The sequence below is a fragment of the Castor canadensis genome, chromosome 7, assembly GCF_047511655.1.
Source record: "Castor canadensis chromosome 7, mCasCan1.hap1v2, whole genome shotgun sequence".
NCBI classification, from domain to species: domain Eukaryota; kingdom Metazoa; phylum Chordata; class Mammalia; order Rodentia; family Castoridae; genus Castor; species Castor canadensis.
Genome location: NC_133392.1, coordinates 160,209,967 through 160,232,052, shown reverse-complemented (window position 1 = coordinate 160,232,052; position 22,086 = coordinate 160,209,967). Strand labels below are relative to the sequence as shown.

Genomic DNA, 22,086 nt, shown 5'->3' with positions numbered 1-22,086 from the left:
GCTCAGGTGAGCCTCAGGTAAAGGGACATCTTCGTTAGGTGTGGGGACTTTACCAAAGAAGACAGACTCTTGGAATGCCAACTGGGCAACTGTGTCCTGGGGCAAATGTGTCTGGAGTCATTTTAGCTGTGCCCAGGGGGTGGTTGATCACAGAAGAATGGGTCTTCTTAGGAGGGAACCTCAGACCCCATGCACTCCAGCTACCTCATATCTGTGATGGGAAAAATGGGCTCACAGAGCACAAGCAACAGCTCAGACTCGGGCTGACTTCTCTAGCAAACAGTGTTGTCCTCAGTGGGTTTCAGAGCCAGGAGTGACTGGACAGGTGTGGACAGACCCTGAGGCAGGGTTCTGCAGCAGGACTGGGGCGGACTAGTCATTTGTCAGGCAGCTCTGCTGTCCTGTACCTCCCTGAAGATTCCAGGATGGACCTGGGACACAATCCCAAGTTCCCTCTGCCTCATTCCCACCAGCAAGTGAGGGACCAGCAGCTTCCAGAAGTGTATGTCACAAACTCCCAGTCTGGAAAAAGTGCGACTTTAGGTGAAGAGATGTCTTTGTCTCCCTTAATTGGCAGTGGTTTTCTCCTGTGAAGAAAATATACAGACGAGAGTGAATTGAATCTCAATCCACTGAATCTTATTAAACCATTCTTGGGGAAAAGCAATTTCAATAAAAATTTAAAAGGAAGAGAAGCAAGAAGCTGCAGATGAGAAAATAAAGGGAGATGGAGCAACACTTCGCATTCGGAGGCACCTGGGTGCAGGTGGCTCGGTGACTTTGTTCTTCCTTTGGAAAATGTCCTTGGAGACTGTCAAGCTGTAGAATCCTGGGTCTGTTCTGATGTAGGGTGGACATGGGTCACTGCACTCAAACAAGGAGGGAATGGTGTCCCTAGGGAGTCCCACTGAGGACAGTGTGAAGGAACCCGAGTGTCTCAATTGTACTTTCCTGAAATGCACCCACAGCTCAGAGGGTCAGCTTTGGCTCTCTTCCTGCCTGCTGACATAGAGCTCCCCAGTGTCGGCCGGTCCACAGCACCCTTACACACGCACCCTTTTCTGTCATGCTCCCTTTTATTTTTGTTGAGCTATAATCTATCTGCCGTTAAATTCATCTTTTTGAAAAGTACAGTTCAGTGGTTTTGGTGTATTTCTAGTGTGTGCAGGCACCACCACAATCCATTCCAAAACATTCTGTCAGCCCTCCTCTCCCCAAAAAACCTCCCATACTCAGTAAGCACTCACTCCCATTCCCCCCTCACCCCTGCCTCTGGCAGCCTCCTCTGTCTCTACGGACTCCCTGTTCTGAACCTTCTATACAAATGGACTCGCAGGTGCATAGCCCTGTCCTGGCTTTTCTCACTTGGAGTTGCACATTCAAGTTTCACCCATGTTGGGAGCATGATTGGGTCCTTCTTGCTGTTATTATGGGCAAGTATTTCTCTATTGTAGGTGGGTCACCTGTGCCAATCTGCTCACGTGAGTGCCATATTTGTCTGGCTTGAATTTTGGGCTGCAGTGGACAGACACATGGATGTGGGTTTTGTGTGGACAGATGGCATATCTGAGAGTGGGATTCCAAGGTCAGTGGTCACTATCTGAGTTTCTAAGGAATTTCCAAACTGTCTTCAACAGCACCCGGGCTGGTTCACATTCCCACCAATCACATGCAAGGCTTCCCCTCTACAGCATCTTCACCAGCACATGGTCTGTCTTTTTTCCCATAGCTCTCCTTGTGGGTGTACAGTAGGTGGTATGTTCTTAAGGGGTCTGTGGGTGTCCCAGAGTTTGGGGGAGCTGACGCCACCTCTGCCTGGCCTTCTGGGTGAGCAGGTTGCATGTTGACCCTGATGGTGGGCGCTGGGCCATGGGGCCTCCCTCCTGCAGATGAGTGGAGTCCCTGCCATTTTGATAGATGACTGACAGCACTGAGGTGCCCCCTGGCATGAAGTCCTCCCCTTCCCCCACAGAACTGCTCCATCATGAAGTCCGAATGGATCTAGAGACTCTCAGCTGTGTGCTCAGCAAGGTCAAAAGGAAGCACCCTGGCTTTAGAGCCAGTCCAAGGGATGAGGAAAGTGTGCCAGAGTGCTTGAAGATGCAGCCAAATTCTCCTTGACTGAGATGTAGCCTCAAGTCAGGACATCACCGAGGTCCGGAGATTATCCGAGGCTGGCCAGGCATGCAAGCAGAGCAGAGTCCAGGGGCTCTAGCCATTGTGGTGTCCCCCACAGGCTGCAGTCAATCTTGACCACAACCTGTGAGAGAGAGCAGGTGTCCTGTACCTCCTGTACTTCCTGGTTTCAGGTAGGGCAGCACCTCTGTCCCCAGTCACCTACCACCCTCTATTTCCTTCTGAGCAAACACATTGCTTTAGAAAAGAAGGAACTGGACTGAGGAGAAGCAGAGCGCCTCGCCTGCCACGCTGCAATGGCTGGGTTTTCTGCATAACAGCTGGGTGTCTTGGAAATGAGAGGGTTTCTATGGTAACCAATTACAGCCCATGATTGGTGAAAAATCAGAAATATCCTGTGTGTGAAGTTATGTGGGGAGGCAGGCCCAGGCTTAGGTGCTGTGGTTTTAATTTCCTGGGGCAGTGTTTCTCCAAGCGCTGATGCAGCCACACTTGCTTCCATTGTGCATCCTCTGCCTGGTGATTGGGGCCTGATGGGGCCTGGGGAGGCCTGGTAGGCCTAAGGGGACCTTGTGCTTCTGGTGAGATGTAGAGGAGCCTGGGAGGCCTAGAGGAGCCAGGTGGGACCTGGTGAGGCCTTGGGGGACCTGGGAAGGTGCTATAAGGGCCTGATAGGTCTGATGGTGCATAGGGAGATGAGGCCTGGTGGGTCCTAGAAGGCCTGGTGAGGCCTCTCACCTTCCCAGAGCACCTTATTCCCTTGGGCCAGATTTCCATCAAGATGTACAGGCAGGGTGTGAACCCAGGGTTCTCAGCCATTCCCCTGCTCCCTGGGTCACCTGTGGCCGCAGAGAAGCCGCTCAATGTGTGCAGGGGAGTTTCACGCTGACCTAGATTTCTGTGTGCAGTGGCGATGGTCTGGCCCCTGTGCAGAGCTTGGCTGCTTGTGCGGGGAAGTTGCACAAAGGCCAGAACAGGAGGCATTAGCATAATGTGCCGTTCCTAATTTCTGCAGCGAAGCACTTTCATTCTGATTAAGCCCGGGCCAGGCCGTATTATTTGGGGACTAGTCTTTGATGGTAATTAGCACTTGTTAACTCAGTTCCTTTCTCTCGCCCTCCTGATGGTCTCCAGTGTGGATGAGATTCAGCCCAGGCATGCGGTGTCAGCGTGGCTGAGGAGGAGCCCGTGCACACTTGGACACACACAGTGACAGGTGCACACACTGGCACACTCAGGGGCACATACAGCTACACTTCGGCACTCCCAGTAACATGCAGAGATGTATGTGCACATGCTCACTGACCCAGGGAGATGTACACACACTAGTGAGCACGTGCACTGAGGCACGCGTGCACACGCACAACAACACACAGACACGTGGGCGTCTGCTTGCATACGGTGCCTCACACCTGGGGACACACACTCACAGATATATGTCACACCCACAAGTGGTGACTGTCTCACGCGCACTGACACACACACTCCTGTGTTGACTCACTCAGACTCACACACTCACATCGTTCCGCTCGACACACCCGAGACACTCTACACGGTCATGCTCACACCCCTCACACTTACACTGGTGCACGTTGCATGCACGCCTGTGCACACATGCCTGGATTTGGTCCTTCTTAAAGACGTGTAACAGCTTATGAAGCAGAATGAACCGACACGTGCCTGACTGGCACAGCTGCTCCGGCTGGCAGTTTAGCTCACTGACACCCTGCCCACCCCCACCGCAGCAGCCGTGGAAGTTTTGGATTCGTTTTAACTTTCAGACGGAGGGTTGGTGACAAGAGCTGACTTTGAGTGGCACCTATAATCAGTCCTCAATTACCCGTGCCGGTGGAAGAGGGAGCGTGGGCTGTATCCTTCAAACCCTGCCACGTGGGTCTGTGCTGTGCTCTGGATTTTCACGTGACACTCCAGGGTCCAGCAGTCTAAAGAAAACTCAGGCCCAGTGACAAAACTGTTAATGGACTCTGGGTGGGGGGCCTGATTGGCAGGCCCTCCAGGTTGCCACCATTTCCGGCTCCAGTTTTCCCCAGTGTAGCCCTTGGGGAGGCCTCTGCCTGGCTGTGCAGGTTTTGCCTCTCTTCAGTCCTCCTGGAGCAGCGGTGGTGGGGGGAGAGCTGCAAAGGGCACCTTGCAGAAGGTAAACAGGGAGTGGAATGTCAACAAAACAAACGCTTCAGCATCTATAAAATTCCAGCCGATCTCATTCCCCAGCCATAGCCAGAGGAGGCCAGCACTCAGAGGCCTTCCCGAGTCCAGGTGGAACCCCAGCAGCCTGCTCTGAAAGGTGCATACTCACTTCAGAGGCCGGGAGGGGGAAGCCAGTGTTTGTGAGGTGCACGGCAGGCCCGGATACTCAGGGAAGGCCTGCTGGGCTCTGTGCCTCATGTGGTGTGGGCTAGGTTAAATGGCCCAGGGAATTTGAAGGCTCAGTCCCTCAAGAAAGCCCACTGTCCATCCGGACTGGAGAGAAAGCATTTGCATGATGTAGAGAAAGCACACCTGACTCTAGAGTCAGGCCTGGCGGCTGGCTGGTCCTCATATTGTCACCTTATGACCACTTGGTGCCTCAGTTTCATTATGGACAGGTCTTCAAGGGAATCTTGCCAGGGCTGACACTGGGGCATTTCTGAGGCTTGGTTGTCCCTCCCATGAAAGGGGTCTTTGGTCACTGGGTGGTGGGTGTTTTGTGAGCCCTCAGGCAGAGGAGCTGAAGCAGCTCTCCCTGATGTGCAATGGTCCCTGTACTTGAGGATGCTGGGGGGTACTTAGTATTTGAGCTACCCTCGGAGGGAAGGGGTTTGGTTTCCCTTTTGAGGTTAGGATGAGCACTTCCTCCAGCAAAGAGTTTCCTGTCCTAGTGGGGACAGATGTGTCCAGCTGCCCACTGACCTCTCTTCTCTCTCTCCCGTGCAGTTCCATGACCATCCGCTGGCCGGGCCGTTCCCTTGGAAGTCATGCTTGGATACTCATAGCCATGCTACAGCTCGCTGTGGACTTCCCATCCTGTGAGTCGCTGGGCCCTGGCCCCGAGTTCCGGCTCCTGCCAAGACCACCCCAGCGGCCCCCTCGGCTGTGGAACCTGCGAAGTGGGCAGCCAGCACGACTACCCACGCCAGTGTGGAGTCCACGGGCTGCCCGTGCTGAGCGCACTCACGGGCAGATGCAGATGCAGACGCCCCGTGCTCGGCGGGTCCACAGAACCAGGGACCAGATGGCTGCCCTTGTGCCCAAAGCGGGGCTTGCCAAGCCCCCTGCTGCTGCCAGATCGAGCCCTTCCCTGGACTCCCCATCATCCTCATCCTCTGTGGCAGCTGGTGGGGCAGCTGAGCAGCAGAGCCTGCGGCGGGGCAGGAGGCACGTGCAGGACACCTTGTTCAATGGCTTCGACTTCAGAGGTGGCAGGCCCACGACAGAGACAGAGTTCATTGCCTGGGGGCCCACCGGGGATGAGGAAGCGGCAGAGCCCAACACCTTTCCGGGCATGTACGGCCCCACTACTGTCTCCACCTTACAAACACGGAAGACAACTGTGGCCACCACCACCACCACCACCACCACGGCCACAACAGCCACGGCCATGACACTACAAACTAAGGGGGTCACAGAGCCCCTGGAACCCTGGAAAAAGATCCCTGTTGGGGTTAGCACAACAGAGCCTTCCACCAGTCCCCGCAGCAATGGGAAAGACACGAAGCCCCCAAGAATTCTGGGGGAGAGCTCAGGTAGGCGCCTCTGCTGTGGTTTTGGCTGGTTGGGAGCAGAGTGGGGTGCAGTTAGCTCTGGAGGGATGCTGAGGTGCTCTGGGTTGCTTCTCCAGGCCGGGACTGAAACAAGGCAGGAGGCTAATGGTTGAGTGTAGGACCTTGAGGAGAGGTGGGGATGGCACATGTTGTGAGCGTGCAAACTCTGGAAGGAAGGTGGACAGGTGGAGGAGCCCTGCCCCCTATGGTGCCCACTTGGAAGTGGACGCTGTGACCCCATGTCCTCTGGTAACCCCTCTGCGCACAGAGCCTATCTCCTGGAATCATTGAATTTCATCTCTAAGGTCAGCCCCGGAGAGACGTACAGGCACATCTCCCGCTGGCATTAAGGGTCTGTATGGTCTCCAGAAACCTTCAAGGGCACGGGTCTGATGGGGTGGGATAACTGCTAGATGGAACTTGGTCCAGGATTAGGAATGACCTTAAATAGCAGGAAAGGTCAAGGCCAGGAAAGAGGAGAATCTTTCAGTGCAATTAAACTTTGCAGACAGGGCTCGAGTACAGAGCTCTTCCCTGAGAGCGGCCTGGGGGAATGGTGTCTACAACACAGGGCTTTGGTTCTCTGCGTTGCCATTCTAGCATTTGAGATAATGTCCTTCTGTGTCTTCTTCCTCCCCTACTTTATCTTCCACTGGCTTTACCAGGAGTAGCCTTGGCAGTCTTCCAGGCCAGAGCTGGCCCTGAACCAGCAGCCCAGGGATAATCTAGAGCCACTCTTCTTCCCACCCACTCAGCTTGCTTTACCTCTCTTGACAAGCTGTGGCTCATAGTGACTCAGAAGTTCACAGGTGGACCTGGGCAGCACATGCTGGACAAACAGCAGCATTTGCTAACTTTTGTAAAATAGGATGCAAATTCCAGGGCACTGCACAACAGGACTAGAGACTCCCAGCGACCTCCCCATGGTGTGCTTATCTACTCCCTCAGGAGTCTGGGCACTACTGGCCACCACAGGCCTCTTCAGAACCAAGGGAAGGCAAGCTGGTCCTAAGAGCTCAAGTGCAGGACACTTAGTTCAGTGGTTGAGAACCCAGTGTCTGCAGGAGACTTTGTCCTGGCTGTATTGCCTTCTGACCTTGAACAGATAAGCACAGTCAGTACTTAGGCAGGTTTTCGTGGGTGGACAGTGTTTGTCTTCAGTCCATGACGTCCTTCCTTCTTTTGCCTGGACAAGAGAATCTGCCATTTTTGTTCTGAGCACCTCACTCCCAGAGAGCAGATTATTTGTGAAAGCAGAATCTTTCTGCCGTGCTAAGGCCAGAGGCCAGCTAGGGATGAGGTCTGAGCTGGGTAGCTCCCACGGAGAGGGGCTGGGGCTGCTCAGGCTTCCTCGCATGCAGCCTCCTTCTGAGATCCACAGACACTCGGGGGTCATGGTCCGACATCTTGGTGTGAGACGCCTGCAAGCAGTTTAAAACATATTCGTTTTTACCCCAATAAACTCTCAAGCTATCATCATAATGGATGATGGAGCCACTCTCACTTACTGTCACTTCCGTTGAATATGTCACTTACTATATAGACATGGATGAGAAAACAAGTTCCCATTTATTCCAAATTACGTTTGTTATTACTAAAGTTAAACTCCCAGGGCAGCATCATAAGGCTTAGCAAAATTAATTCACAGTACATTGGAGGTTGCTAATCCAATATGACAGATGCTTATCTCAGAAAAGATTTATAGGTCTTCATAATATAATCTGGTGCGAGATTAATTTGTTTAGCAAAACAAATCTAAAAAGGAGGAAAAATATGTGTTTGCTTCTAAAGTAGAGAAGTGTTAATTCTGGAAAATGATGCTGCCATATGGAGAAAGAGAAAGCCGTCTGCAGTGACCCCATTGGGGGCTCATTGGGAACTGAACAGTGGTATTCAACTTCCAGGTCCAGGTGAAGGGAAGAGAGGGTATGCTGGAAGAGTCACCTAACCAGGCTCATCACAGCCCAGGTAGCACTACCTTAGTGCATAGGCCCATGCAGGAGAAGTTCAAGTTTGACTCTGGGAAGAACTGGCTAGTGATATAGATGGTGAGCTGATTTTTGGGCTACTGAGAGCAGAATGAGTAAGCTCCTTATCTGTGTAAGATTCCCGGATGAAGGGTTTTCAGGGAGGAGGCCTGACCTCTGGGATCCCTCATCTTCCACCGGATGTAGACGTGGGCTTCTGGCATCTTGTGGAGGGATCCACTGCTTCCACATCTTAGACAGGCTCTGAGGCAGCAAGAGTGGCCTTGGAAAACTCAGAGCTTGGTCTGGGAAGCCATGCATAGAAGCCATGCTGGAGGTTCTGGGTCCAGTTGTGAATCTGGGCTCTGCTTCATGTGGCTGTGCCCATGGGCAGGGTCTCTTCTCTCTCCTTGATGTCCTTTTTCTTCACCCTAAACTTGAGCTTGAAAATCTTTCTCCTTGATGGTTGCTGTGAGGATTTGGTGGGTTGACGCTGAGCATAAAACATGGTACCAGACCCCCAAGAATTCCTCTTGCACATGAGTTGTTTTTATACCCAGCAAGAGTGGCTATGAGGACAGAGTTGCTGGAGTCAATGGCAGAACAGGCCATTATCATCTCAGACACATCCAGCTTTGCCCACTCACTGCTGAGGGTACCTTGAAAGCTGGAATAAGCATTTTAGGAGGTGCTGCAAGCTTTTGTTAAGTCAGTTCCATTGTCTGAAGAGGGATCTTTGGAATTAGTTTTGGGAATTGGAATTGGTGAGCTTTAATTTTGCTTCTGTAGAGAGCTGTTTAGAAGGGGCTCATTACACTCTCCTGTCAGTTTGAAGAACAGGCCCAGAAAAGGTGGATTGTGATGATTTGGGGCATTCTGAAATACCTCAGGACCTAAGGCTACATGGAGTAGCTGCTGGGATCATCAGAGAACCCCTTTTATCAGGAATCGCTCTGCAGGTAAAATAGTTGTTAACACTTCCTGAATTTTAGTGTGATTGTTAAGACTCTCATGTCCTACCTTCAACTTTCTGGCTTCCCCTTGTATTAGCTGTGTGAACTTAATCAACCACCTTGTCTTCTCTGTGTCTCCACAGGGACAAGAGTGCTGACCACTTCCTAACGTTGTCGAAAACCTTAAAGACAGTGTCTGTCATGTGCTTGGTGTTCGGTATGCGATGTAAGGATGATGAGAGTGATGGTGATGGTGCTGATGGTGGTGATGGTGACGGTGATGATGATGGTGGTGGTGGTAGTGGTGATGGTGGTGATGGTGGTGACGATGGTGATGATGATGGTGGTGGTGGTAGTGGTGATGGTGGTGATGGTGACGATGGTGATGATGGTGATGATGATGGTAGTGGTGGTAGTGGTGATGGTGGTGATGGTGGTGACGATGGTGACGATGGTGATGATGGTGATGGTGGTGGTGATGGTGGTGATGGTGGTGATGGTGACGATGGTGACAATGGTGACAATGGTGATGATGGTAGTTGTGGTGATGGTGATGATGGTGACGATGGTGGTGATGGTGGTGATGGTGGTGGTGATGATGGTGACCTTGGTGACAATGGTAGTGGTGGTGATGATGGTGACGGTGGTGATGGTGGTGATGTTGGTGATGGTGGTGATGATGGTGATGATGGTGATGGTGGTGGTTGTGGTGGTTGTGGTGATGATGGTGACAATGGTGGTGGCAGTGATGATGGTGATGATGGTTATAGTGATGGCAATGATGATGGTTATGGTGATGGGATGGTGGTAAAATGGTGATGGTGATGGCGATGATGATGGGGGATGAGTCAGCTATGGAGACGATGATGAAGTTGACTGCTATCATTATACTACTTTGCTGCTCTTATTTTGGGGGACTCATTTAATAAGGACCCAAGGCCTTGCCCCTGACCTTGGTGCTCTGAGCAGAGGTGTAGATGGCTCTAACTGGGAACTGCTTGGGCTGGAAAATCTCCTGGTGCAGAGTCGCAGAGGCACATCACTCCAGTTCACGTGAGTGCTGGCAGAGGATGGATGTCAGGTGGGTCAGAATCGCCTGAGGTTGAGTGAGGTAGGCTCCCACAGTGTAGCTCCGTCCTGTGACAGCCCTCTTGCTGGTCATGCTCTGAATCTGGAATGACATAGTCTGAAGGAAAGCTGAAAATGGATTCCTGGGCTTTGATCTTGAAATCCACAGAGTGAGCTTGTGAATTCCAGCCAACTGATTTTGGCTACTGAAGGTGTCCACTGTGAAATACTTGGTATGTAGGTGATTGGCATACAGTTAGTGTTCACTGAGTCCCTAGATCCTGCATGGTGGCACCTGGCCCTGTGACTCCCAGGCCTGCTAGGGGATCAGGCACCTTCCCAGCTGTCCACCTCTGAGTCTCTCAGGAAGTGCAACCCTCAGGTGGGACAGCTAGTACTGTAGGTCTCCATCATCAGTGAAGGTTTCTCTCTGTTGGGTCAGTCATGTACTTGTGACATCCAGCAGCTCAAGGATGCTATGGTTCAGATAGTGCTAGAGTCCTGCCTTGTAATTTTTGTATTGCAATTCACTCATGCATTTCCAAGGATGAGTTCCAAGTTGCTTTGTCCTTGTCACCAGGAGGCCATCAATGTCCTTTAGGTGTGTCCCTCTGTAAGCACCAGGGACAGGCTGGCAGTGTTTTCTCTGCAGCCTGATGGCCAGCTGACCTGAGCAGCACAATGCAGCCAGTCAGCCCTGGGAGCAGGTCTGGTGACAGTGGAATATTTTCTAAATACCAGAATCAGAGTGAAAGGACGTTAGAAGCAGATGTATTCGGGAGAAGCAGACTCTTTCCCCTTCTGTTGAAAGCCGCCATGACAGTTTAAATGCAGAGTCTCTTTTAATTAAGTCACTGGGTGTTTGCTACAAGGGAAGTGAATCTGTTCTTAATTTAAAGATATTTGAGGCAAATGACTTATGAACTTCAAAAGTTTTGAGTGGCTTAATTGGGATAAGAGCATCAAAGAACAAACCAGTGGTGGGAGCTTGGCGAAGCATCCTAAACGCTGTAGACCACAAGGCTGGTCTTCAGAGTCTTAATTGGAACTTTCTAAATCCATGCAGCCTGGCACATCCTGTGAGCTTGGTTGTGGATGGTGACCTGAGGCATGCTGTTCAGAGTCACAGGTGAGAGCGAGTGTCAGCTGACAACTCCCTGGACCCGTGCAGCCTCTGAGAGCAAGCTCTGCCTCTGCTTTTGCTGAGCAAAGTTGTGTTCACACTAACTGGATGAATGAGTGACGACTCATTAAATCTCGCCCTGTATTCTTCTGGAGGGGACTGTAGCCATGCAGGCTTCCTTTCATTTCCTGTTTGCAGGCTTCTGCTCCAACTTACTGCATTTAGCGCCTCTTAAGCTTCTTTGTTCCCCCAGGGCCTCATTCTCCTTCTAAGAGCTCATCAGGGATGGGGGAGGCTCTTTGATTCTTGCCGAGCCAAGGTACCTACCTCAGCACTGTCTATCTGGATGCTGCTGAGTTTAACTCTCCTGAGCCTCTTCCTTCCCTCTGCCTGTTGTCCTGTTGGGGAGTGTGCAACAGCCAGGGGCCACCCCAACACCCCTTCTGCATGGAAACCAGTGTCCTCTAAGGGCAAGTGGGACATGTGTCTCCTTACATCACGTAAGTCACTAAACACCAGATTGATAGCAGAGGAGTTGATATACAGAGCACTGAATGCATGGTTTTGTCCACACATAGGGGACAATCCTGAGCGCTGAGATTAAACATTACAGCATCATTTTTAGAATTTTCATTCAGCTGTGTAAGAGGACCAGTTTTAGAATTTCTGGTTTCTTGATCAATTATGCAATGAGCCATCAACTCTGTCCTAAGTCCATATTAAGCTGCCAAACCTTGGATGGGGGAGGGTGAGGAACTGGGCAGTGTGGTCCTCCTGCCCTCTTCCCAAAGGGTTTAAGCTTCCGTTTGTGAAAGTGAGAAAGATAAGCACACCTCCCTGCCCAAGAAGGAAATGACAGGTAAGGACAATAGAGGAAATGTCACAAAGCCACAACTTCATCAGTCATCTTATTCTCTGGCAGTGCTGGCTTGGAGGAGGAGTAGGGGACCCCTGCAAGTTAAAGGGGCCGGAGTGGGGTCCCTGAGGATAGAGAAGGTGGGCATGGGCAGAGAAGCCCTGGAGGAGCTGCAGAGGGATAGGCGGGGGAGTAGATAAAGTGGGTGGAGCCTCTGTGAGCCTGAATTGTTTAAGAAGCTGGGCCAGGTGCCAGCCCAGGACTCAGTCTCCTCACCACTGGAGCAGACCCTGGAAAGGGTGACCCTGGAGGCCGCTCCTTCAGCAGTGAGCTGTCCTGGGATGGGAGCCAGGACAAGGCCTAAGAGACTGAGAATGAATGCTGGAGATGTTTGCTTCGCCCTCCTTCCCATATCCATACTCAGCCATCCATGGGGCAGTTTTGGGGCAGGTAGCTATGGACTGTGATGACCAATCACCTTTCTCCTGGTGAGCCCTGCCCAGGAGAATCCTTTCTCATGGACGTCCAGCTTAAAAGGTTCTTGAGTAAACAGAATGCTCCAGCAGAAGCTGCATTGACGTCACCTGTGCAGCGGCCAAATTTCCGGTGTTGCTGGCTTGCTCGCTTGCTCGCTCACCCATTCAAGGGTCCCACAGCCATTTGCAGCTGCTTGTTCCAGAGACTCAGTCAAAACTGCAGCAGCTGCACACGTGACAGACAGAGGCACCATATGGTCAGATGGGAAGACGAGACGTGGGGTCTTTGTTCTGATGTGGGTCAGCAAATACTCACAAACCTCCACCTTGCAGGCTGCTGTAATAACAGAGAAGGAAAGTTTCCTTTCCAGAAGTTTCTTCCAGCAGTGGGGAAGACACATTTGCCATGGAAACAGACTGGGAGTCCGCCATGGAGGTGCCTGATGGGCAGGATGTGGAGGCAATGAAGCCGATGAAGCCAGTACCTGAGCGGGGAGCACCTGCCAGGCTGAGACGGAGCTTGGGCTCTGGCTGCCATGGGTTGTTGGAGTGTGTCCCTAGCAGGACCATGAACGACAGCCTCTTTGCCTGCACAATTGGGAATAACTTCTCTCTCTCTTGGGTGTCTGAGACAGGATTGCATCAACCTGTGTGAACGCTGACGCTATAGAGAGCGTTCAGGCCTCTGCCACACCTCCCTGGGTTGCTGGCAGGGGATTCCTGGTCCTGGAGGTGGGATCTGCCTTCTTCATGACCCTCCCCAAGGGCACTCAGGGTGGACAGTTGCCCGCCTGGGACCATTCTGCCTTTCTGTCTTCTGCAGCAGTTTAACTTACCCTGGAAAGCCATCCTGCATGAGTTGATGTTCTGTGGTTTGCACCTGTGTCCCACGACAGCAGGGCTCATGGCATCCCCAGCCTGCTCACTGAATGTCAGTCATGTGGCATGCCCAGCCTCCTGGGAAGACCTGACCCAGTCCTGCATTCCAGAGGCTTCCTTTCACCTAGGACACACCTCAGTCTATGCCTGATTCACGTCCTGCATCAGTGTGAGCGTCCTGGGGCCACACTAACAGAGCACCAATGACCTGACTTGACATAGCACAAATTATTCTCTTACAGTTCTGGATGTTGAAGTCTGAGATCCAGGTGCAGCAGGGCTGCGCTCCCTCTAAAGGCTCAGGGGAGGATCCTTCCTGGCTCTTGCTGGCCCCAGGCAGTTGCTGGCGCATGACTGTGTCACTCTGATCTCTGCCTCCATTTTCACACAATCATCTTCCCTCATCTCTGTGCCTGACTAATAAGCACCTTTTTGGGTTTAGGCCTCTCTGGATAATCTGCAATGCTCTTATCTCGAGATCCTTAACAGAATCATGTCTGCAGAGATCCTTTGAGTGAGGTCACATCTGTAGGTTTGGAGATTAGGACATGGACATATCCTTCTGGGCAGGGGTTTTGGTGCTCAGCCCTACTATTGGAGGGGCTCCCATCAGCTCTGGCTGAGGAGTTCTCATCCCCCAGAGTTGATCATGAGTGCCAGGGCTTCTCCTACAGAAGCTGCCCCCATTCTTCATCCTGCCCCAAATCTGGGCTTTTCTGGAGAGGGAGATGGGCCTGAGAAGGGCATTGGCCCAGGCCAGAGCTTCCCAGGGACACAGGTAACCCTGGGCCTGGAGAAGGTGGAGCTTGCTTTAGTGCCCACTGCAGACTAGGCTGAGCTCCATGCTCCCCATTGGCCTTGTCGCCTGTGGACCTGTCATCATCCATTCACAGTTTCCCTCATTTGAAAGGTTCACTGAACACCTGTTATGTCCTGCACACTATGGTCTCAGTGGAGGACAACACATGCTCTTCCCAGTGCAGCAGACAGAAGTAAGAATACTCCAGCTTCTGACGAGTGGTGCTAAAGGCACACGGGAGGGGAAAGTGTGACAGGGGGCTCTCCCTAGGAGCTAGCCATGGAGACCAGACATAGGGGCAGGGGAAGAGGCAGCAAAAGGGTGAGGGAAGGAGTGTTGAGGCAAAGGGGCTGAGAAGAGAACAGTGGGACAGGAGAGGTAAAGGGAAGTTGGGGACAAATGTGGTGCATAGAAGGCCAGGAGGGGTGGGAGGAAGACCCTACAGATGCTCAGAGGCTGCCCTTATGGCTTGGGAATTTATTCCGAGCATGATGGGCATCACAGGATGATCTCAGAGTGGCTTTGGAAGTAGCTGGCTGTTCTCCAGGATGGTCATAGGAGGAAGACAGGCCACGAGGGGGCCGGATGCAGGCGGTAGCCAGAATCCCGGCAGGAGGGTCTGATATCCTGGACGTGGGTAGATGTGGGGACATGTGAACCACAGATGCTCTTTTGAAGGCCATGTGGAGGAATTGGATGTGGGAGGTGACGGACAGAGGACAGTCTCCTACGTCTCTGATCTGAGCAGTTCATGTCAAGTGAATGTGGTGCCCTTAGCAAGCTGAGGAAGGCCTGGAGGGCCGTGGGTTGGGAGGAACGGTCAACAGTGACTTTCCCAAGTTAAATGGAAGCCCCCATGTTGGATGTCTGTGTGAGTCAGCTTCATGTTACTGTCACAAATACCTGAGACAACCAATTTATGAAGGGGGACTGGTGAGCTTGGATTAGAACTCAAGAGCTATCAGGTATATGCATGGCTTGAAGGTCATAGTCACGGTCCAGACCACCTGAATAGTGTGTGGACAGACTGAGAGAAGGACAGGGGCTGAGGGGAAACAGTGAGGAGGCACGGATGGGGAGGAGGGAACCAGGAGGGTGACCAGATGGAGTCCTACAGAGGAGGGGCTGGTCCTGTGCTGGGCTTCTTAAGACGAGACCCGAGGTGAAGGTCCCTTTTGTCATATGCAAGTGATTGGAGACCTTGGGAAGAGGGCCCGCTGTGGTGGGTGGGCAGGAACAGAAGGCAGGTGGACATAGTTGGGGGCTAACAAGTCTGAAGACTCTTGTGCTGAACCATAGAGAGGAGATTGGAAGTACGGGGGCAGCTGGGATGTCACAGAAGCCAAGTGCTGGCCCAGGTAAGATTGGCCCTGATTCCGCTATTAGAGGCTGACACTGGGCAAGTTGGACATGACAAGCTGGGCTTGTTGGTGAGAGATCAAGAGATATTCAGGAAAAGGCTGGTTTGGGAAATCCTGTGTTGCATTGCGAGGAAAAGTTCTCCTCCCTTTCCAGAGACGTTTCTTATGGAGGAGTAATTCCATTTCACAGAGGAAGCGTGGGCAGAGCCCCCACCCCATGCTGAGTGTTGGACTCTGGGTGGGGTAGACAGTCACAGGCACTTGCAGAGGTCACGTTAGACAGCCCTGGATACCTGCAGAGGCAGATTGAACAATGTGACCAAGGAAGGTCCATAGTTGGACTTTGGCATGTGAGCTAGGCATGGCTGGGGAGGATGGAGGCCTGAGCTTTAGTGGTGGGCAGGCAAGGGGAGCCTCCTGTGGGAAGGAGGCTGTAGGCAGGAGGATCAGAGAGAAGCTGGGGCTGCAGCTGTGTGGCATTGGGGAGCTGTGGAGGGTGAGCTCAGGAGCAAGGTTGGGGTGCTTTCAGTCTGGAGCTATTGACAGGTGACTAAGCTTCCCTAGACAGGCAAGATTCTGTCCCCTGGCCTTGGTGTCACCCTCACTTGACCTGTGGCCCCTGCCTGGTTGTGGCATGAGTCACGGGAATCCCTATAATGCATGCTGGCATACCCTACACCCCTCTTCCTGGATTCTGCATCCCCCCACACGCACTTGCTCTGACCAAAACCAGTTATTGGGGAGATGCTAGCCATTGTCACCTAATGTACCTGGAGTCAGGTGCACCCCACACTGTGCAAGTGTCCACTTCTGCCCCACTAAAGGGGCTTTCTCTTCTGTCAGAGCCTTCACCAGTGCCTCGGGCATTCACTAGGCCATTCACCCCTTAATAGCTTCCTCTGACCCATATCCAGGACTGGCCCTGCCCTGGGTCCCACTCGGGCCCTACTGAGATGTGAAGTTGACTGTCTCTCTCACATCATTCTGAGGTCCATGCTTTCTTGGGAAGCACATTCTGCTGGATATGGATGGACTTTCAGCACTTACAGACCCCAGACCCAGGGCTTAGTACCAACAGGGAAGATATAAGCCTCCGAACACCCGTCAGAGTTGGTGTCCATGCAGTGGGCTGGTCTCAGCCGCATGGGACCTTCTGGCTATGGAGCCTGATGCATCAGGAGAGATCAAAAGACTTGGGAGGCATTGTTCTAGAGCCACACTGAATAAGACACGAGGCAAGAAACCATCCCTCTTGCTTTGCCAGCCCAGCAGGCAGTGGAGCCTTCAGTGCCTCCTGGCCTAGAATAGAAGAAAAACCATCCAGGCTTGGCCTCAGGGGCTGCTACTCCAGGGGGCAGGGCTCACTCTCTGGAACCTCCCCTGCTTCTGCCCTGAGCTACTGTGGGGTGGGGCTGAATCAAGGCTGGGGGAGGGAGTGAGCTGGGCAGTCTTTCATTCCCAAGACCTCCTGAGGATTCAAGTCCCTCATCCTCCTGACCACACCCTTGGCCATCAGTTCTCTCATCGGTGATTTGCCCTGAGTCCTCTGATGTCCCTTGGCTGAGTGCTTGGTGCCTCCCTCACCCCCACCCTTCCCCTCTGCACCCACACCTCTGGGATACAGTGTTCGGTCTACATCTTCAGGCATCACACACGCTTGCTCAGATGTGTGGCCTACCTCATGCCCAGTATGACTGAGGGCTTGGTGTTTTCCAGTGCTTAGAGGCAGTCACAAACCTCTACCCCTAGATTTGCACCCCCTCAGCCCTGGCTCCTGTCAGGAGCTGGAATTGCACAGGGCTGGAATCCCATGCAATCTTTAGACCTGAGTTGACAGAGAAGGAGGAGATAAAAAGGGAAGAACAGGTAATGATGTCTATGCTTATGAAAGTGGCCATGTGCAGACTGAGGATAAACATTGGTCTTCCACAAGGCCCCTGACCTTCTTGGGATGCAAGGCACAGCTGCCTTTTACATCAGCCCAGGGCTAGCCCACCCAGCATCCACTGCCTTGCTCTGGACTGTTCTCACTGTGTCCAGAGTGAGTAGTGATGCCACTGGTCACCCCTCAGGCTCAGGCGAGCAGAGAAGGCTGGGGCCAGCAGCTTAGATAGGGCTCATTGGTCCCAGGACTCAGGGTGCAGACTGTGGGCTGTGGCTAGGGGTTCAGACCCAGGCTGGAAGAAGTTAGCAGTGTATGGGCCCTGGGAGGCCTGGGTGACAGGCTGTCCTGCCCAGTGGGAGGTGGTGGGGACCACTCACTGCCTGGGCAAAGCTGGGCCAACATGGATTCTCCTGGAAGAAGCAATAGACAGCCATGAGTGTGACTTCAGGCTGCTCCCAAGTGGGGTGATGTTGGAAGGGGTTCTCAGGTCTCCTGGGGAGTCCACTGCCCCTTTCTTGCCTGTCAGGATACACTGGCCCTGTTAAGCTCACTGGATAGTCTGGGTCCTATCTGTTCAAGGTCCCCTTGCCCTACCTAGCCCAAGGCCAGATGTGTATGAAAGAGACTCAAGAAAGACACATTTAATGACCAGGCTCTGTGTTGAGGACTCACATCCCATCTGAGCCAGCATGAAGTTCAATAAACCTGCACTTTCTGAGGTTACTGGCTGACCCTAGATTCAGTCCAGGTCACCAGACCTGGGTATATTGGGGCAGAACCCTCAATGAACAGGCCCTAGAGACACCTTCCAGTGCCAGAATAGACATGTTTGGGGATGACCAGATAGATAAAAGTGAACAGATTTTCCTAATACTGGACTCTTGGAGCAGTCACTGAAAATCACTGGTATGCCGTGGTTTGTGTGCACCAACTTGAGGACAAAAAGTTGAATGTTTCTCAAACTCACTTGACCACAGATTTCTGAGGCTATAGACTCTTCCTAAGCATCCCTTTTGGGAAGCGCATTTCTCATCTCTGGGGTCAGAGGCAGGCTTTGGGTTGACTTTACTCTCTATGAGTCAGCCAGTCCCCATGGGGCATCAGGGCTTCCTGAGACTCAGTTTGACAATCATTAGCAAATTATGGCCCCTGGGTCAAATGAGACCCTCCACTTGTTTTAGTAAATAAAGTTTTGACACATAGCCACATCCATTTATTTACATGGTCCCTCTCATAGTTTTCAGGCTTCAGTGCAGAACTGGACCTGCAAAGTCAAAAATGCTCTTTGGCTCTGCTCACTGTCCCCTGGAGCAGCCTCACAGGCTGAAGTACATCCCAGGTAGAAAGGTGTTGGTGCTAGACTTGATGCAGATGCCTGTACTCACTTCAGGAAGGGTGGTAGAGTGAAAGTGGGCATAAGGCTGGTGGAGATGGCTGGATGCCTGGGGCCCTGAAGGCGGGCTGGCAAAGAGAAGGGCTACAGTGTGTGTGATCATTGACAGCTTCCTCTATGAAGAGGAAAAGCTTGTGTCAGCATCACAGCGTTGAGAGTGTTAGCGGAGACCGTTCTAACCAGACCCAGGCCCGAGTTCACACACCAGAGAAGTTGCTCTTAGATCATAGTTTGGAGCTTAACAGAGAACTCGCCTGTCTCATGGAGCTTCTGGTCCAGGGCACAGTCAGGCGTCATCCGCAGCATTGCCCAATCCATCGACACGTCTGTCTTGGGGGACATGCGTAGTACTGATAGCCCAGGAAGGGGCCAGGAGGGCTGAGGAAGGGAAAGGATGACCTAGTAAGGGAGAGAGTAGCCCTTCCTGTCTGTTGCAGCCACCACATCCCAGGGAGAAACTGGACTTAGAGGCCTCAGTCATGGTGGTGAGGGACCCAGCCCAGACCACCACTGCTTCCTCAGATTGCAGAGCTCACTTAGCCCACTGGACCCAGGCCTGCTACATCCTCTGCTACTGCTTCTCTTACCAAGTGCCCCAGACAGTTGGCTTAAGCAACAGAAATTTAGTCTGTCCTGGTCCTGGGGGCTGAAGTCCAAGGTCAAGTTGGATGCAGGGTTGCTGAGGTCTTCTCCTAGGCTTGCTACTTTCCACCACCTTCTGTCTGGTTCTGTGCACACCCTACCCACACCCTCGTCTGAGGACTCCAGTCCTATTGCAGTAGAGTTGTACCCATGACCTCTTAAAAGGCTTGGTCTCCAAGTATGGTCACATTACAGGTTAGCGCTTCCTCACAGCAATGTGGGGGGAGGGAGGCACCATTCAGTCCTCAGCACCTCCTCATGCAAAGGGTCCTGGGACACTCGGGAGAGTGGCTTCCCAACACGTGAAGCAGAGGGTTCCTGAGACCTGGAGCCTTTGGGGATGAGGGAAATGGAGCTCCATTCTCCCCCACACGTGGAAGTAGAAGGCGGCTGTAGGGGCCAGCGGGAATTGTGAGGAACGTCTTGCTTATACGGAGTTATGCTGTGGGGCTATGTGAAAATGCCGTGTTGGGTCATATCTTCTGATATTCCTTCATGTCATTCCTGGGGCTGGAGCATCTTGCTGGCACATAGGGGGAGAGTTGACTCTTAGCCAGGTAGGGTTGGCAGGACCACTTCCCAGAGTTCTGCAGGGCGGCTAGGACACCAAGTTTGGGAACCAGGAGGAGATTTTGGGCAGGACTGGGCAGGAGGACATGTTCAGCTCTGTCCTTGTGCCAGAGGTGGGTTTACAGCCTCAAGCATACCAACTGTGGTGAGGTGAGAGACACTGGGGTGTGCCTTAAAAGGCACATGTCTGGTTTCCACTCTCCTGAAATCCTGATTCAGACAGCAGCATGGGAAGTTGCATTCAGAAACCCTGTCTCCAAAATGAGGGTCTCTGGCTGTGAGAAACACCAGCCTCAAACCACAGGAGCCTGCACTGCCCAGCAGGTGCCCAGGCAGAGCACTGAACCAGGCTCAGTCTCCCTTACCATCTCTGGCACTGATGCTGCTTTGTGAAAAGGAACAGACAGACAGACAAGGAAGGGCTTCCAAAAGGAAAGGCATGGCCCAAATCAAAGCCATGCAGCTGGCCTGTCTCTGTCTTCTTCCTTGTGGCTTCTAGATGTCAAATTCCTGCAGGACGGTTGAGCCCTGCCCCCACTGCAGAGTACTACCTGTGGCAGCTGCTCTGGATGCTGTGCCTTGTGGGTTACATCTGCTCCTGGGTGAGTCACAGGCTCAGCGCTGGGACTTTGAGCATGCCAGGTGGCCTTTCCTAGGCTCTGGTGGATAGATACTAGAAGTGGAGCACTCAGCGACCCCTGCAGCTGCACCTCCTTTGGCTGCAACAGGAAAGGCCAGGGAAGAGTCCCTGAAACCTCAGGACAGTGTGGTCTCTGGGCTCCAGAGGGGCCACAGGAACGGATGACTCCAAATCCCCTCGCTATCTCAGTGCTCCTAGCTCTTCGCCCTTGTCTCCATCCCCCACTTTTCGATGATGGTGATGAAACTTGAGTCTCCTGTAAGTGATATTTATGGCCCAGTCTCAGTACAGATGCCCTCTGGTCACCCTGCCCTGACCTCTGCAGTGCGTGGTCGCTGCTGTCATCGACCTAAATGTCTGTGTTTACAGCCCATCCTCACCCTGAGCAGCACAAAGGCTATGTTGCCCTCCAGTGCTGTCCTCTGCACCTGACCCAGGAGTGGGTGCTGGGCAGACTAGAAGGTGCTCCCCCATGCCCACCTGCCACTGTTCACAACCGCAGTGGGGTCCTGCCCTAAGCAATGGGCAGGACCGGGGCCTGCTCCTAATGGATGAAATATGGCCAGATGAGGGACGCCATCCAGTATTGCCTTAGTTATAGGAGTTATGGACTCTCCTTGTACCTCAAGGATGCTACCCAGTGCACCTGTGTCCCCTCCAGCCTTGCCTAGCTCGGGGCTCATTGATCTGATAGGTCCTGGGACAAATCATGAAAGAGAATTTCACAGCGACACCGGGAGACAGATCCTCAATTGATAAACTCAGTCATCTCCACTTGTCATACCCTGGGGACCATCTTTGCTGCATGAATTACCGGGCTCAGCTTCTCAGACCAGGACACAGATGAGTCCTCCGGCTCTGTGAGGTGCAGATCAGAGGAAAAGACTCACTGGACAGGGTCTGCATCCTGAGGCAACACTGCCTGCTCTGCACTGGTGGGTGCAGAGACGATGAAAGGCTGCCCTCCCCACTCTCTTGTGCTCCCATCCTCGTGTTAAGCTATGATGTCCAGCCTCTCCTGGCAAGATGGCCTGCTGGAGCTGTGCAGGGTCCATCTAGCTTCCAGTCAGTCATCGAAGCACATTGGGAGGAGGAACCTCATGGAGGCCAAATGCAAGACAGAGAGGAGAAGGTCTCTGCTGTGGGTGCCCCAGCACTGACTGGTGTCTTAGACAGCAGAACTTATTCCATCACAGTCTGGTGACTTCCATTCTGAGATCAAGATGCAGGCAGGGATGGCTTCTTCTGAGGCAGAGGGAGACTCTTATCCACTCTGTCTCTAGCTTCCTGAGGCCCCAGGTGAGGGGCTCCAGTCATTAGGGACACCCTATGGACCTCATTTGAGCTTCAGGACCTCATCCAAATAAGCCCACCTTCACAAGTCCTGGGTAGGACCCAAGCACATGAACTTGAAGTGGGTGCAGTTCTTCCCTGTAGCACTTGCCATGAATTTAAGGACCGTCCTATAACCCAGGTGATCTCATGTCAAGGTCCACAATTTAATGATGCCTACAGAGACTCTTCTTCCAGGTAACCTCTCACTCATAGGCACTGAGGTTAGGACTTCAGCATCTTTG

General features: G+C 52.7%; 1 protein-coding gene across 1 annotated transcript in view; it reads left to right on the top strand.

Annotated features, from left to right (window-relative positions):
• Ajap1 (adherens junctions associated protein 1) overlaps positions 1 to 22,086 on the top strand; it is a 122,858-nt gene that overhangs the window by 47,438 nt on the left and 53,334 nt on the right. Inside the window, exon 2 of the mRNA XM_074081521.1 lies at positions 5,071 to 5,879. Within this exon, the coding sequence (XP_073937622.1) occupies positions 5,071 to 5,879 (809 nt within the window). The remainder of the gene's footprint in view (positions 1 to 5,070; positions 5,880 to 22,086) is intronic.